The sequence below is a fragment of the Corythoichthys intestinalis genome, chromosome 16 (genome assembly GCF_030265065.1).
Source record: "Corythoichthys intestinalis isolate RoL2023-P3 chromosome 16, ASM3026506v1, whole genome shotgun sequence".
Classification (NCBI taxonomy): Eukaryota; Metazoa; Chordata; class Actinopteri; order Syngnathiformes; family Syngnathidae; genus Corythoichthys; species Corythoichthys intestinalis.
Genome location: NC_080410.1, coordinates 2961881 through 2980327, shown reverse-complemented (window position 1 = coordinate 2980327; position 18447 = coordinate 2961881). Strand labels below are relative to the sequence as shown.

Sequence of the window (18447 nt, the reverse complement as noted above, 5' to 3'; positions counted from 1 at the left end):
TTCTTTTTTTATTAGTCGCCCCCCACACACACACACAACCCCCCCAGCATCGCATCGTGCCCCACTATTTGAGAAGTACTGATGTAGTGTAAATCTGATTGTCATATATATATTACAGTAAGCGACGTTACACTATTTTGATGTTGAATATTTTTTTTCTACCAAACAACAAATCGTATTAATAAATTGGTCCTCTTAATATACAGTCCCTGACAAAAGTCTTGTCGCTTATCCATTTTGTAGAAACAATTGCTAATAACCTGACTTTTAATTATTCAATTGGTTTCAGAAATGGCTCATATGAAAGCTAAGACCCTCCCAAATGATGTTGAATGTACAAAAATAAATATTTTTTCAGTGAAACAAATATATCATTTAATGAAGACATAAAGGTCAAATTTTGGCAAGACAAAAGTTTTGTCGCCTACAGAAAGTAGTGTAAAAATTGAACAAAAATACTTCAAATACAAAAATATGTTACATAACATAGGCGAATTCATTCACATTTAAGCTGACTAGATAAGGAATTCGCTTGAAATATGCGGTTATATAAACAACAGCGTATTTCAATTCCTTGTCTAGTCCACTTAAATTCATCAAGTACAGTACATTTGTAGGGCATATGGTGGTAAAGGATAGCTCTTTGAAACAGGAGAATGTCAGTGGTGTAAGGCCATACACTTAAATACCTATTGACCTGACACTTCGTCATTCTCTGCGTCAAGGCTTCCCGTACGGGGCTCCGCTTCATTTAGTAATAGTCAGTTGAAGACAGCATACACTCATGTCCAAGCCGCATTTAAGCTTGGATTTTTGAAAAAGTACAAAAGCTGTACCGCGGACAAACAGGAAGGATTGTCTCAGGAGGGATGTTTTCGAGGATTCAAGGTAATTATTATATTTTTTGTACCATGCATGCGTTTTGAAACGTTGTGAAATTAATCAATTGGAGAAATTAGCCGCTCCATACCTCGCAATATTTATGTAAAATAACTGCCAACTGCCTGGTTTTTCCCTTTAACCAAGAATCGAGACTGTTTTACATCCACATCTATAAAGAATTCAGTAATTTAAGCATTTATTCACAATTTTCTTGTTTACACATGGAAGCGGCTAATTTTCGTAACTGATTAGCCTCATTGTTCGCAATGTTTACGCAAAACAAATGCTACCTGCACGTTTTTTTTGTTTTTGTTTTTAACCTAAATTCAAGACCGTTTTATATCCATATCTATAAAAGAATTCAGGGATTTAAGGTTTTATTCACAAGAATTTTCACGGAAAAAGCTCTTTGCTTACACATCGCGTGGGCTAACTTTCCGAACTGACTAGCTTCATTGTTCGCAATATTTACACAAAATAAATGCTATCAGCGCGTTTTTGTTGTTGTTTTTAACCAAGATTTAAGACTGTTTTACGTCCATATCTATAAAGAATTCAGTGATTTAAGCATTTATTCACAAGACTTTTCTAATTTGTTTACACACTGAGGCGGCAAATTTTCGTAACCGACTAGCTTCATTGTTCGCAATATTTAGGCCTCGAAATAAATGCTATCTGCACGTTTTTGTTGTTGTTGTTGTTGTTGTTGCTTTTAACGAAGATTTAAGACTGTTTTACCTCCGTATCTATAAAGAATTCAGTTGTATAAGCATTTATTCACAAGACTTTGTTTACACACAGAGGCAGCTAATTTTCATAACCGACACTCCTCATTCTTTGCAATATTTACGCAAAATAAATGCTACCTGCACATTATTTTGCTTTTAACCAAGATTCGAGACTGTTTTACATCCATATCTATAAAGAATTCAGTGATTTAAGCATTTATTCACAAGATTTTTCAACAGAAAAAGCTTTTTGTTTAGCTACGCTGGCCATGTTGGATTTTGTATCTAAATTTTATTTTTGACATTTCTGCGTCCATATTAAAAAACAATCAGCTTTTATGTTTTACTTTAAGTAACATTTCAATACAATAATTTTAATAAATTGCAAGGTACGTAACCATACTGTATAGTTATTTTAGATTTCATAATATATAATAAAGTCTATGGGAAGGCAATGTTAGGAAGAAAAAAAAAAGGGTGTTGATAAAAAGCTACCTCTGGATCAGGTCAGCTCTTTTTCAGCCCTCTACACTCAAGCAATCTCTTTAACTGAACATTTGTATGTTCTTCCACATCTTTACCAGTGATTTTGGCACCAGGGACATCATTTTCGGTCAGAATTTGGTTTGGCTTAGTAGACATCTCGTTCCTAAACTATTTACATGTGTCTAGCATGAGTGACATGGAGGCGGGAGTTTGACGCCCCTAGCAACAGTTACTAGCTTTGCCAAAAAGTAGTTTAGACATTTCTGGTCCATACAATTTTTTTTTTACGCGTTTTACTTTATGTAACATTTCAATCTAAAAATCATGAGGGCCAGATAGCCGACAAGACTTGCTGCGGCAATAGTAACAACAGAATTCAACCTAAACAAGTTGTGAATGTATATAGAAAAATGCAAATTTTGCTTTTGTTGAGTCAAATTAAGATGATTCTGCATGCGTTCCTCAAGTATTAAGTTTCTGATGTGACAATTAAGTGATTTATTGGCTGTTGAAAACTTGCGCTAAAAAATTAAGTTGCTATTTTGGGCAAAAGATGATCTGATATGTTAAATATTGCTATGGATCCTGAAAATATAGGTGATTATCTCTGTCTTCATTTGGTGATTTTTTTTTTAAAAATAGTTGTATTTTAAGTTTTTGAAAATAGGCCCCTATGAATTGGCCCCGACCTCCGTTCCCGGTCAACTGATAGTGAAGTATATGGTTATGTTCATTCAGTATACTATATACAGTAACATAAAGAGCATTTATACAGTATACTTTAAAATGTGTAATCATCATCGTTATTTTGGGATTTAACAAGTTTTCACATTAAGTCTCAGTGTAATTGACACTTCTTCTCCCCCAACACCTCATTGGGAGTTGGAATCCATTCCAAGTTACTGGTTCCACCAGAAGTTCCAGCTGGCCCGGCGGTTCAGGCACCGGGAGCTCGGTTATTCTATAAAGTTGAGAATATGCTCGGCCCACCGCAACCAGTTCGTCTTCGGGGATTTGACTATTTGGAGCTTTCAGCTGGCGGCAGTACACCTTAAAATGGCGTACAAGCTTGGTCGGGTACTTCCATTGTAACGTTGCATTGAGATACAAACAGCAGGAAGTAGAATGGGAAGATGCACCAGCACCACGCAGCCACACGATGTCGTAAATAGAAAACTCTTGGACACACTCAGGGGCCGCGTGTAGACTGGCTGTATCCAGGAACTTTGGGGAAAAACATAACAATGAAATCATCAAAATGAGCTTTGGGGACAGATTCAAAATCGATATAGTGCTAGCCAAAAGTATTGGCACCCCTGCAATTCTGTCAGATAATGCTCAATTTCTCCCAGAAAATTGCAATTACAAATGCTTTGGTAGTAATACCTTCATTTATTTTGCTTGCAATAAAAAAACACAAGCATGGAGAATGGGGAAAAAAAAAATCATTGTCATTTTACTAGGCCTGTCGCGATAACAAATTTTAGTGTGCGATAATTTATCTCATAAATTATTGCGATATTATTGCACCCCCCCCCCTTTTTTTTTTTTAACCAATTTACAATAACACAGTGAGAATACACTATATATTAATAGATCAAGTTTACCCTTTTAAAAACGATAAATGTTTACTCTTAAATTAAAAAATACTTTTTCAGAAATCACAACTAAAAACAATAGACCATGCCTCTTTTAAGTAAAAGACAACAATTTTAGTACCGCACAAAGACAGAATAAATAAAATGTCTTTTTTCAAGAAAAAAATAAAATTGCACTTAATAACTTAAGCATCTAGGCCAGTGGTGTCCAAACTGTGGTGCCGCAGTGGATGCTGGATTTCATTCCTACAAAACAAGACGACATCTTTTCACCAATCTGGTGTCTCACAAGTGTAGTCAGTTGATTGCAGTCAGGTGCTGTTTGTTTTAGCACAAACTTCATTGGTTAAACTGTCTGTGCTCGATTGGTAGGAACAAAAACCCTGACCCACAGCGGCCCTTGAGGACAGGTTTGGACACCCATGATCTAGGCAAATGAAAACTTTTCCCCTCATACCTTCTGCTATGGTGTTCCATGTGTAATATTGTGATTGGATGTTTTCCGAGGCACCATGAAGCGCACGCAACGATGACGTTGTTTTGTTCAAGTGACGCGGCAGTGAGACAGGCAGTGTCTCTACACACACAGCCTGCAGACTAGAGAGCCACAGGTTGGGGAAGTGTTATTAGCGCCGTGTGTTAATAAAAAACAAAGTTGTCAGCACATCGTGTATTTGAAAAACACACATAATAGTAGACCATACAGCTTCCTTTTTAATTTTGTCCTTATAATGATGATCTGCTGTTTCATAAATCACTTTGTGACTTTCCACCTCCATGATGGAGCGTTCTTCGTCCATGTTCGCCGGTTAAACTGTGAATAAGCAACTGGGCTGTTGACTTCAGGCCCGGCTCCACCCATTTTGACGGATGCGTCTCCGGCAAAAATAAAAAATAGCCTAAACAATCCGGCGGGCTCCGGAATGCCGGAGATGGTCCGCAGTCAATCCAGAGCACTGTCGCAGCTGGTATATGTTGAACAATAGGATATAATGGAAACAGATTGGCTCCGGCGCTATTTTTTGCCGGACCCAGAATGAAAATGCATTTTGTGTAGTTGGTAACAAGGAAGCCAAACTTTAAACAGTACGTCAGCCGCACGCGTGCACATGAGGCGATAAATCGCAGCATGAAAATTACCACGTTCATTTTTATTCACCGTGCGATAAATGGAATTATTGCATATTGCGACAGGCTTACATTTTACACAACACTCCACAAGAGGGCCGGACAAAAGTATTGGCATCCTTTGAAAAATCATGTGATACTTCTCTAATTTTTGTAATTAACAACACTTGTTACTTACCTGTGGCACATAACAGGTGGTGGCAATAACTAAATCACATGTGCAGCCAGTTAAAATGGACTAAAGATGATTCAACCTCTGTTCTGTGTCCTTGTGTGTACCACAATGAGCATGAAGAAAAGAAAGAAGACCAAAGAACTGTCTGAGGACTTGAGAAGCAAAATTGTGAGGAAGCGTCTGCAATCTCAAGTCTACAAGTTCAGCTCCAAAGACCTGAATGTCCCTGTGTCTACTGTGCGCAGTGTCATCAATAAGTGTAAAGACCATGGCACTGTGGCTAAACTCCCTAGATGTGGACGGAAAAGAAAAATTGACTAGACATTTCAACAAAAGATTGTGTGGATGGTGAATAGAGAACCTCAACTAACATCCAAACAAGTTCAAGCTGTCCTGCAGTCCGAGGGTACAACAGTGTCAATCCGTACAGTCCGTTGGCGTCTGAATGACAAGGGAGACTGTAATAGGGTACCCAGGAAGACCCCACTTCTGACCCACAGAAATAAAAAAGCCAGGCTGGAGTTTGCCAAAACTTACCTGAGAAAGCCAAAAACGTTTTGGAAGAATGTTCTCTGGTCAGATCAGACAAAAGTAGAGCTTTTTGGGAAAAGGCATCAATATTGAGTTTACAGGAAAAAAAAACGAGGCCTTCAAAGAAAAGGACACGGTCCCCACAGTCAAACATGGTAGAGGTTCCCTGATGTTTTGGGGTTGTTTTGCTGCCTTTGGCACTGGACTGTTTGACCGTGTGCATGGCATTATGAAGTCTGAAGACTACCAACAAATTTTGCAGCATAATGTAGGGCCCAGTGTCAGAAAGCTGGGTCTCCCTCAGAGGTCATGGGTCTTCCAGCAGGACAATGACCCAAAACACACTTCAAAAAGCACTAGAAAATAGTTTAAGAGAAAGCACTGGAGACTTCTAAAGTGGCCAGCAATCAGTCCAGACCTGAATCCCCCAGAACACCTGTGGAGAGATCTGAAAATGGCAGTTTGGAGAAGGCACTCTTCAAATCACAGAGACCTGGAGCAGTTGGCTAAAGAAGAATGGTGTAAAATTCAAGCAGAGTATTGTAAGAAACTCATTGATGGATACCGAAAGCAGTTGTTCGCAATTATTTTGTCTAAAGGTTGTGCTATCAAGTACAGTGGTACCTCAACATACGATCGCTTCGACACACGGTCTTTTCGACATCCGATGTAAAATTTGACTCGCCATTTGTTTCTACATCCGACGACAAGCTCGAAATACGACGATATGACAGCACCGCAATAGAACCCACGGCGGATTTTCTTGTGTGAGAAATCAACAGTGTTTAAAAAAAAACAGTTTCAAAACAGGTTTCAAAAAAAGTGACGCTTACCTTTGAAATGAAGCTGCAAATTATAGAAAAATGTGAGCGTGGGGTGCGCATCTGTGAACTAGCTCAACAATACAACTCCACGGTCCTCTTCCGACCACCGTTAGCTCGCCTTTATTAGTTAAGGTGACAAATATAATTGTAGTAACATTGCCAACGAAATCGCCAGCTCCGTCACGTTTTTATCATTTATTTAAGAACTTATCCAACAAAAAACGGCTATTGTCCGCCGCAGTTGACTGTGCTGTCAAGACAACGAAAGTATTACCTCAACCGCACTGACCTCGCTCAATGTGACGTCATCCCGGCGGGGCGTTCAGGTACAGCAAAAAAAGTCCGCCACATTAGAATCCGATTCGTCACATTATTTACAGCAATAATTATTAATTCTTATTATTATATTATTCAAATTTTACTTATAACTTATTTGTTTTGCTATGTGTAATTGCCATATGTAATAGTCACAGCAGTATTTATTGAGGATTTAGTGTAGGTTTTTGGGCTGTGGAACAAATTAATGGAATTATAATGTATTCCTATGGGGAAATCCAGCTCGACATACGACCATTTTGATTTACAAACAAGGTCCTGGAACGAATGAACTTTGTATGTAGAAGTACTAGGGGGTAACAGTACACAAAAATCTTGGTTCGGTACGTACTTCGGTTTTGAGGTCACGGTTCGGTTCATTTTCGGTACAGTAAGAAAACAAAATGCAAAATAGAAATGTGCTAGTTTTTTATTACATACTTTTGTGCTTTCAACAATAGGAACATTAGCATATACAAAGCTAGAATTCTGCTAAAAAAGTAGCGGGTATTTAAAGATAATCTAACAACAATTTGCCTTTCAGACCCCGCGTATTGGTCAGCTTTCTTTCTGAAAGGAAGAAAAAAAGTCCTGTGCTAAAGAGAAAAGCAATCCCAATGACAAAGATTTTAACATGTATTTTACAAATATAATGCCTCAATGAATCGTTTTTTTTTTCTTATGAACGGTTTTCAAAAGCTTTATTGGTAGATTTTCTTAAGTTAAAGCGCCACACACAAATTAATAAATTTAATTGTGTAAGCAGGATGTGTGTATTATTCTTATTATTTAATTACAGGTGTTTTAGCTCATTACAATTTATTTTATTTAAATGGGCTATTATTTATTTTATCATGTGTTTATATATTACAAATGTGATGTAGTATTCATTTATATTGTATATTTTATGTCGTATAACTTTAGTTCCTATGTGAATATTAGTTCCTACTTGTTTTGTTGTGGTAGGAGGGTTTTGTACTGAACACGGGGCCGTGTTGGTTATTAATATAGCAGAGAAGACAGCAGTACATCAACAAAGACAAGTCAACTGTGCCCCGATCTACCACTCAAGAGATCTGATGGACTCAAAAAGTAGGTCACGATTGCATATTAGTTTGAAAATCGACCGGATCCACCGTATTTTTACACGAGTGACTTCCGGCCCGATCCTAGCTACCGGTAGTAGTATTGACGCAGGAGGGCCGCGTCTTGTGTCAAATAATAAACTCTGCCGTTCTTTTCCCGTACATCGCGTTGAGCCGCTTCTGGGATGCATCTAACACGTGGCCGCACTGCGACTGGTGTGCATTGGCTGATTGACTTTTAACGCCCGCGTTTCACTGCGTTCTCCCGGCGGCCACGTTGTCGCACCGTTGACGTTTCTGGGTTATACTATACTGTCCTACCATGATGGTCCTCATTATAGTAGAGAAGACGGAGTAAATATAATCGACACAAAGAAACTGTAACCCAATCGACTCACAGCCTCAAAAAGTAAGGGTTATATTACGTCAGAAACTCGTTAGATACGCGTCCATTCCGAACCGAGCACCACGAATCAAAACGGATCAATATTATTACATGTATCATTACACCCTTAAGAGGTACCACTGTATTAGGCTGAGGGTGCCAAGACTTTTGTCCGGCCAATTTTTGGAGTTTTGTGTAAAATGGTAATGATTTAATTTTTTTGTCATTCTCTTATGTGAGTTTTCATTGCAAGCAAAATAAATGAAGATATTACTAACAAGGCATTTGTAATTGCAATCATTTTCTGGGAGAAATTGAGCATTATCTGACAGAATTGCAGGGGTGCTAATACTTTTGGCCAAGACTGTAATCACAACATTTATTAATGCCATTGTTCTCTTAAACAGGGTTCAACAAGCCAAATTTAAGACCAGTGTTGTTAATCTTACTTTAAAAAACTAATTAGTTACAGTTACAAATTAGTTCTCCCAAAAGGTAATTGAGTTAGTAACTCAGTTACATCATTGTAGGTGTAATTAGTTACTCAGGAGCGTAGCTGACGTTACTTTTCACGTTCTATGCATTATTAAATTGTACATTCTATAACATCTTTCACATAAAAGATGCCTATATTAGCTGATTGAATTGAACTAAAAAAAAAAAAAAAAAAAAACGTAGGTCACACTTTTTACTTTTTTTTTGTTTCTAAATTTCACCGATTTCACAGTGTAACGGTATACAAACTTGACCTTTCCAACGCTGTGAGGAAAAATAGCCTTTTTGCTTTTCATGTTGCGCTGAACTGAACCCCCATACGTACTGAACCGTGACTTGTGTGTATCATCACACCCCGAATTTAAATTTGGATATATTTTTTAATATGCAGGTGAGGCTCTGAATCTTTAGCCTCTCCTGTCTTTGCTCTAGTTATTTTGATTAAAAACATCACATAAGATTAATGGATACATCATTCAAGAAAAGTTATTGGGCAAGTGAGTATTTTTGCTAATTATAAAAACAAAACATTATTTTGTAGCATCTACAAGGACCACTCCAACTAGGTGATGATAATGCACACTCAGCAGGAAAAGTCTGTCAAGATTGCTGCTACGAGATTACAGTAACTGAAAGAATCCCATGTTCTTTTTTGTTTTAATACAATGAAATATTTTGACAAAATGCATAGGTCTACATTTGGAAGTTGAATCTATATGCACATTATTCACTGGCCCAATAATGTATCTGGCCTGACATCTTTTGTAAAGATGCGGTGCCAAAGGGATCTTTCTGTTTTTTTTACCTTCACTGGGGTGCATATTTGTGTTTGTTTAGACAAGGTGATTGCCACCTTGCATACTGTTACTATTGACAGTTTTATAGTGCAAGATACACTCAACTAGATGTGGCGCTATATTACTGTCTGTCGTTGTGTTGAACAAGAAAGTGTACATTCAAAGTAAACGAGGAAGAGTTGAACGTTTCAAGGCTGCATCTTTTATTCGACAGTCCACTGCCATTCTTCTACATATACAACAATTCTTTAAGTAAATAAGGAGATAATACACTTACTCATGGCATAATGCAATTTGTTTCCAAAGTTGGCTGGGAAGAAGTAGCAGAATCGCCAGTAGCTATGGTTGTTGTTGTTTTTGTATTTTAAGACAGTGCACTTTTGTGGGAGGAAGCAGAAATGAAGAGGAAACTACAGCATCTTAGATAAACCAAAATAGTGCGGTAGTGAAACTCTAACATAGCAATTTGAACATTTTTAACATCGTTTTAACCGTGAAAGTCTGTTTCAGTTCAAAATCGATTAATCAGACAGCCTTAGGTTCATGTACTAACTGTGCTAAATTAAAACTGTCAAGTTTAATCATGTATAGGTTTGAATGATGTCAACGATCTGCTTTTTTTTCTCTCTACACAATTAAACAAATGAGTGAACATCCTTTGAGACCGGTGATCCCTTCATTTTTGCAAGAGGTTGCATTAGTTCAATATATTTTTGGCCAAAAAAAGACAATTCAACTGACATTCTCACCATTATTTCTCCCATCCTGCAGCTGAAGGTTGTGTCACTAGGCTCTCCAACCAGCTGGATGTTAACACCAATTTCTCTAAGAATACAACCTTGCAGATCCAATTTAGAATACCTAGGCCATGGGAACAGAGAGACAAATTGGACTGAATAAAGTCATATATAAATTATGCATCTAAATAGGTGAACAAAACTATTATAACTCAAGAGTGCATTCATTATGTGTTACAATACTGAATGGATCTGTATGATTTCTTAAAAAAAAAAAAAAAAAAGGTGAAAAAAAAATGGATACATAATGGATAATTTCTGTAAGTAATGTGTAAAAAATACATGTGCCAAACACCAATATTGTGTGTGTGTTTATATACATTGTACAGTATATATTCAGAGTTCCTAAATTATGTATCCACAAATCTCATTTAATGCCACTTCAAACTAATTTAATACCCATCTGCAGATAGTTTCACACACACAAATTGTAAGTAGTTTTGGGATAATGCAATAATACTTGCAATAATATTTTTATAACCGATATCCTGATATAATCAGACTAAAAAAAATCCGATATATGTGGTTGTATGGACTTAAAATACAGTGTTAAGGCTAACTGTATTGTGATGCCCCACTGGATATTTTAATAATGAAAAATGTTACAACTTCATGATATTTCAATAAACATTCTGTGAAAAATAAGAGAACACATTCAACTGAAGTTAAGGACAAAATGCCTATATTGCACCACTGTATTCGGTGGTAAACTTTCGGGCATCAAAACCGAAAACCGAAATTAATTTTTAGCTATTTTCGGTCGAATTTTCAGTCACATCTCTAAAATGGTTTGCTCGCATAACAATTCACTAAGCATTTTAGTTTGGGAACATCTAATGGTCAATAAGCATAACTGCTGTGCAAAGCTGTGACCAGCCCTTGAACAAAGGCAGAAGGCTTTTACATTCACTTTGAAGGCAACACGCATATTGGCCCAAAACCAATAATGAAAAACTGGTGTCGATATTATCCGATATCACTTTAAAAGGCTTTTATCGGCTACCGATAATATTGGCCGTTCAACAGTTGTTCAACAGTATTTATTTAATTTTTTTAATTCTTTTTTTCATGAACCAGGTGAAGGAAAACGTATTTTATTTAATGATTGATTGATTGATTGAGCCACTGTTCACTGAAATGGAATAAAATAAAATTACTTGCACTTAATTGACAAGGACCACATTGGGATATACTATATTGTATATTGATATTTAGTCTAAGTTAGTCTCAATATGATTTTGACTATTCGCGAGTGGAAGTTGTGAATCATGGCAGGGTCGAGGATCCAGGAGCGAGGAGCAGAATCAGGAAATCTCCTCAGGTTTGTACCTCTCCCAGTCAAACAGGTACCGAACCCCCTAACCTTTTTTTAGGGCGCACGAGACAAGTCATCACTAGAAATGAATATCTCAATCCCCCCCAATTACTGCAATATGGACCCGAAGGGGTGCCATTCGTTTGTGTTACATTTGCGCTAGTTGATGGAGCACCCCTCTGTTATTGAGAGAGTTGGTACACTTTGTCAGCCGCGACGGAGTCTCTGCGATTGACGTCATCACTCGAAATTAATATCTCAAAATCTATAAAACGATAGCGGAACAAACAAGTTTTTTTTTTTTACAGCAAAAACGTAGCACAAACAAATGGCACTCTACATTTCTGTGTCCCTGCATGATTATAGTCCATTAGTCTCCCTGAGTAAATGCATTCATTAAATCAATGAATGGATGTGCCAGAATTTTCTCCAGGTATTGTTGGGAAGACAGAAGTGATCATTTTTGGGCCAAAAAAAGGAAAGGTTAAAGATTAGCACGCACATTGGCACAATTTCACTTACAGCTACAAATCAAATCAGAAATCTTGGCCTAATTATTGACTCTGACCTAAAATTTTTACAGCCATCTCACTAAATCTGCTTTTTACCACCTAAAAAATATAGCCAGAATTAATGGGCTTCTGACTAAACAAGACATGAAAAAAACTTATGCATGGATTCATTTTCAGTAGATTGGACTATTGCAACAGTATATTTAGAGGTCTTAATAAAAAATTGGTCAGGAAGCTGCAACTAGTACAGAATTCTGCTGCCAGAGTTCTTACAAAAACAAGGAAACAGGACCATATTACACAGGTTATGAAATTGTTACATTGGCTTCCAGTAAGTCAAAGGATAGACTATATAATACTACAGCTTGTCTACAAAACACTTAATGGCCGTGGACCAAAATACCGTATTGGCCCAAATATAAGATGGTGTTTTTTTGCATTGAAATAAGACTGAAAAAAGTGGGGGTCATCTTATATTCGGGGTCTAGACATTATACCCATTCAAGACGCTAGATGGCGCCAGAAATCATTGAAGCGATGTTCTGTCATGACAGATCTCAGCTACTCTCAAGTTTAACCAGTTTGCATTATTTTATCGCAATGGTTTTCTTATTCAGATTCGTTTCAAGACTACAGTTACAGTTAGACTTCACTTTGAAGGTTAATGCAGTTATTGCAATTTTGTTGTTTTATCACAATAGATTGGTTTATTTACATTTCAAAAGCCAGAAGCGATTCATTTACAAATGTGATTGCACTTTAGTTTACATATTTAAATGTTTAGATATTAAGATTTGAATGAGGCAAAATAACATGCTTTTTCTCTCTAATATATTGTTATAATCATTTGTTTCAGATGTACTGTAATTATTTTCTGTATAAAAATTAATTTGGTGTTCAAAAAGTCTTTTTTCAAACTTGAGTCTTGAAAAAGAGGGGGTCGTCTTATAAATAGGGCCGTCTTATATTCGGGCCAATACGGTACATGCTTGATTTGTTGGATCCCTATGAAACATCTCGACCCCTAAGGTCGTCTGGAACCGGTCTGCTCTATTTTCCAAGAACAAGAACCAAGCAAGGTGAGGCAGCATTTAGTCACTATACTCCTCACCTCTGGAACACGTTACCTGAAGGTCTGAAGTGTGCTCAAACTGCTAGCGCCTCTAAATCAGGGCTAAAAACGCTTTTGTTTACTACAGCCTATTCGTAACTGTCCATATATTTCAAATTTCAAACTATTAACTTTTTATTCATTTTCTGCTTTATTTCTATTTCTGCTTCAAATGTTTTTTTTTTTTTAATTCTGTTGATGATATGTTTTTATATGTGGCTTTGCATCGCAAAGGCCCATATAGTAAAATTCTTTTTTTTTTTGAATGGCGTTTCTTCGGCGCGCCGCGCAGCCCAGCCCGAACCATTTTACTGAACGGCACCATTGGAATATCGAAACCACCGGAATGTTTGTGCAACGCAGGGACTTTTTCCAACGACCCCGAAAAATTTTCCATTCGCCCGTAATCACCGATTTTAGGGAAACTTTTTTTTTTTCCCCCAAAACGCTACTTGTCCTACAATTTTTAACCAAATCACATAATTTGGACATCAAAAATTCCAGGGCAGTGAAGGGCATAAAATTTGTATAGAGAATTTTGGAAAAAAACTTAAGGTTCCCCCCAAATTTGCCAAAAAATTACCCATTCAACCCTAACCCTCTAATGGGATTCCAATGGCAGCCATGTAAATCCAAATTTCCCATTCATTTCCAATGGCATTTATGCCCGTGTACACGGATGGCATTGACAGCCATGTGTGTCGATTCTATTGATGCCAATGTACTTGGATTCAATTTACGCATATGTAAGTCAATGCCACTGACTGACATGCACATCCAAATTTCCCATTCATTTCCAATGTTATTAACATTGGATTGACACCCGTGTAACACAGACCCCAATGACAGCCATGTATGTCAATTCCAGTGATGCCAATATACTTGGATTCCATTGACGCATATGTAAGTCGATGCCTTTGACGTCCATATACGTCCAAATTTCCTATTTGTTTTCAATGGAAAAAAATCCTGTGTCCCCTAATCAAAAGGTAGCGACCTGATATCAATAGGACATGTCCCCAAAATGTCCCCAAATCAAAAGGAAGTGTCCTGATATCAAATAGGACAAGTCCCTAAAATGTCTGAAATATCAAAACAAAGTGACTTGATATCAATAAGACATTTCTCCAAAATGTCTCCAAATAGACAGGAAGTGACCTGATATCAACAGGACGTGTCTTCCAAATGTCCTCAAATCAACAGGAAGTGTCCCCAAAATTTCCCCAAATCAACCTGGGTGGGCCAAATATATTGTATCTACCACAGCAAAGCCCCATAGTAATTTCTCCAGAAATAGCAGTTTCTAGTTATGCATGATTTTATTTCCTGTTTCAATTGTCTTTGTTTTAACTTTCTTTTGATTTAATGTGATTTTTACAAATCATTTTATCTCTGCTCTGGATCGTCATGTGATGTAAAGCACTTTGAATTGCCTTGTGTTGAATTGTGCCTATCTGTTAGGGCCTATTTGTTCCAAGCCCCCCCAAAATTCAGATGTAAATCTTTTAGAATGGATAGACATGCATCAAAACATGTAACAAATACATGTTATTGTTGGGGCTCCTTGATTGCAGGCTGGAGACCAGACCGGGGGAAGAGGCGACAGGTAAGAGCCATTAACCTCAGCCGCCTACAAAAGCCTAATCGTCGTTGCCGCTCATCGCCAGACCAACTCTTTTGGCATTCCCGTCAGTCACGTCCAGCACTCGGGTATTTACTGACATATATACTCCCGGCTAATCTGATCTTTGTCCCGTCCCAGGATTCCCCCTCCCTGACCTGTACCGTTGCCTGAGATCACAACTACGCTTGCCAGCTCCCACCTGACGCGCACCATAACAGTTATAGTTGGATTATTGCACAATAAACATAACATTGGAGTTGCACATAATGTAAAAAAAACCCAGAATAAATAATAAAAGTTAATATACTCATGTAAAGCTGTCGGAACATGAGGGGCGAAAGAAGAGGACGCTGGGATACACACATACATATACAATAGAAGTCCCTCCATAGACTTCATAATTATACTGACAGGTCACTTCGGTCACACACTGCGTCACGCCTTCCCCAAGGGGGTCGTCTTACACTCTGCTTCATTTATTAGCAGTCGGTCAAATGCAGCGATGTAAGACTGGATTTAGGTTGAAAAAAATATAAAAGCAGTACTGCATACCAACAGGAATGATTTTTTGGGGGATTCAAGGTAATTATATTTTTCGTACCATGCATGCATTTTGAAACGTTGTAAAGAAACTCAATGGGAAAAATTAGCCACTACAGCATTGGCATTATACTTCGCAATATTTAAATAAAATAGCTGCAAATTGCCTGGATTTTTGCTTTAAACCAAAATTGGACTGTTTTACGTCCATATCAATAAAGAATTCAGGGATTTAAACATTTATTGACAAGAATTTTCAACGGAAAAAGCATAATTTCCTTACGAACTAGCCTCGTAGTTTGTAATATTTACGTAAAATAAATTCTACCTGCATGGGTTTTTTTTGCTTTTAACCAAGAATCGAGACTGTTTTACGTCCATATCTATAAAGAATTCAGGGATTTAAGCATTTATTCTTAAGGATTTTCAATGGAAAAAGCTCTTTGTTTACACATGGCAGGCGATAATTTCCTTACTGACTAGCCTCATAGTTCGCAATATTTACGTAAAATAAATTCTACCTGCATGTTTTTTTTGCTTTTAACCAAGAATCGAGACTGTTTTGCGTACATATCTAAAAAGAATTCAGGGATTTAAGCATTTATTCTTAAGAATTTTCAATGGAAAAAGCTCTTTGTTTACACATGGCGAGCGATAATTTCCTTACTGACTAGCCTCATAGTTCGCAATATTTACGTAACATAAACTCTACCTGCATGGTTTATTTGCTATTAACCAAGAATCAAGACTGTTTTACGTCCATATCTATAAAGAATTCAGGGATTTAAGCAAAAGAGTTTTCAACGGAAAAAGCTCTTTGTGTTTCAACTCTGTCAGCTTTGAAGAAAATAGGCCCCTATTAAATCAGCCGAGTGACCAGTGTCCTGTCAATACATCAAGAAGTCTGTGGTCGCCCTTAACCAATTGCATGCCAGGAAGATGCTAGGCAATAGCCAGTGGCAGAGCAGCGATAAATTTGTTAAGTTCAGTAAACTCTGGGAGCTGCGAGTACCAGCCATACCCTACTTTTTTTGCCTTCCATATCCTGAAATTCCTTTCTCAACAAGAGGCAATATTTTCCGTAGTGGTCTGAAAATTCTGTGTGTAGAGACATTCGTAAGTAGAGGTACCAGTGTAGTTTGACTTTTAAAATTGTATACAAAAAAATTGCAACGGTCTGTTATTTAAGAAAAGTGACTTTGGAAACTGACTTACTGTTATAGTGGTGTTGTGTCATGTAGCTGTCTGACCAATTGACCAGTTTATGTTCTAGTGATGCATGATCCTTACAAGAACAAGTGGGTAGAAACAAAATGGATAGATGGTTGTGACGGCCAAGCAGTTTGAAGTGTGGTATAAGTCTGCAAACAATTGTTTCTTTGCCAGCTAGCAGGTTGTGCAAAGGCGCAAATAAAGAGCTTAACAGCTGTTTTACCTGACGGTCCAAGTTGTATTCTTATTTTCCTTTAGATGGGGAAACTGCTGAATTAATTCATCTTCATGGAGTAGAACTGGAGACACACTTCTTACTGTAGACCAGGAAAAATGTATTTGACAATGTTTAGTACATTTGTCTTAATTAAAAGTGCAGTTATTGGTACTGAAACTAAAACAGGGGTTCTAAAACTGACTGATCATAAACTGTACAGATTGGAAGCGTGACTGTGTGTCAAGCAATTAAAGAGAGACAGAGATAACCTTTGAAACATGCAGCCCTTAATTGCAATCGACTTCAAATACCAGTTTGCAGACCGCTGGTCTATACAATAGAGTGAGTAAAGCATTGCGGGTGAGGCTCATATAGCCCTATATTACCTCATTATGATAGCAACTACATAAAAATGCATGTCTTCTGTTCCCCAGTGTGGTCTTTTGATAGGGATGCTCAGATGTTCTGTGTATTTAATAGGAATTATAACTACAATCCATCCTCCAAAACTGCCTCTACTGTAAAAAGATGTTAGTTTTGTCCCTCAAAATGTCTCTCCAATTGAAGGAAACGGAAACAAATAAAGTACTGTGACAAATGTGTGTACTGACAAATGTATAATCAATGTATATTATGACTTGTGATATGAGGACTGAAGTCATGCTGTCACACATGCCCATTCACGCGTTTCCAGCTTTTTAGAACATGAACCGACTTACACTTCAAATAAATACATACTGTACATGAATATGAAAGGTGGTTATATTGACTAAAGCTGGTAACCAGATTCCCAGATCATAATGTTTTTGAAACAAGGGGAATCAGAAACCTACATTTGATGTCCTGGCTATGCATGTCTTCGCCAAGACCAGCATCAGATATTTTGAGCTCCAGCGAAATTGTGACCTGAGAAGATGACTTGTATACGAAGCTGACTAGTGCCTCAGACAGAGGCACGTGTATGGAGAAGATCCTGTCAGTCACATACAACACAAGAAAAGGAAAGATCAAAGGGACAACCATATGCCTCCAGAAGATGTACAACCCCTAGTAAGTATGGAATCACCAGTCTCGGACGAGCACTCACTCAGACATTTTATTATGTAGAACAAAGTCAGATAAAAAGCTTGAAAAAAAAATAATGAATTAGTTCAAAAGTGCAACTCTTTAGCATTCAGAAAAGAAATGAATAAAAAACATTGTGGTGGTCAGTAAATGTTACTTTTATAGAGCAAGTGCAGGGAAATAAACATAGAATCACACCATTCTGAGGAAAAATATATGGAATCATGAGAAACAAACCAAGAAATAACAATCAAAACCCATCTCTAGTATTTAGTTGCACCACCTCTGGCTTTTATGACAGCTCGCAGTCTCTGAGGCATGGACCTGATGAGTATTCTTCATCAATTTGGTGCCAACTCTCTTTGATTGCAGTTGCCAGATCATTTGCTGTGGACCATTTTTTTCCCCAATTTCCACCACAGGTTTTCAATAGGGTTGAGATCTGGGCTATTTGCAGGCCATGACATTGACTGGATGAGTCTTTCTCCAAGGAGTGCTATAACAGTTTTATCTTTGTAGCATGATGCATTGTCATCTTGGAAAATGATTTCATTATCCCCAAACATATTTTCAATTGAAGGGATAAGAAAGCTGTCTAAAATTTCAACGTAAACTTGTGCATTTA

General features: G+C 37.5%; 1 protein-coding gene across 1 annotated transcript in view; it reads right to left on the bottom strand.

Moving 5' to 3' along the window:
• Positions 1 to 398: 398 nt before the first annotated feature.
• engase (endo-beta-N-acetylglucosaminidase) overlaps positions 399 to 18447 on the bottom strand; it is a 65688-nt gene continuing 47639 nt past the window's right edge. Inside the window, exons 11-14 of the mRNA XM_057861443.1 lie at positions 17591 to 17730; positions 16764 to 16857; positions 10179 to 10290; positions 399 to 3320 (exon numbers count right to left, since the gene is read on the bottom strand). Coding sequence (XP_057717426.1) covers positions 2928 to 3320; positions 10179 to 10290; positions 16764 to 16857; positions 17591 to 17730 — 739 coding nt within the window. The 3' untranslated portion in view covers positions 399 to 2927. The remainder of the gene's footprint in view (positions 3321 to 10178; positions 10291 to 16763; positions 16858 to 17590; positions 17731 to 18447) is intronic.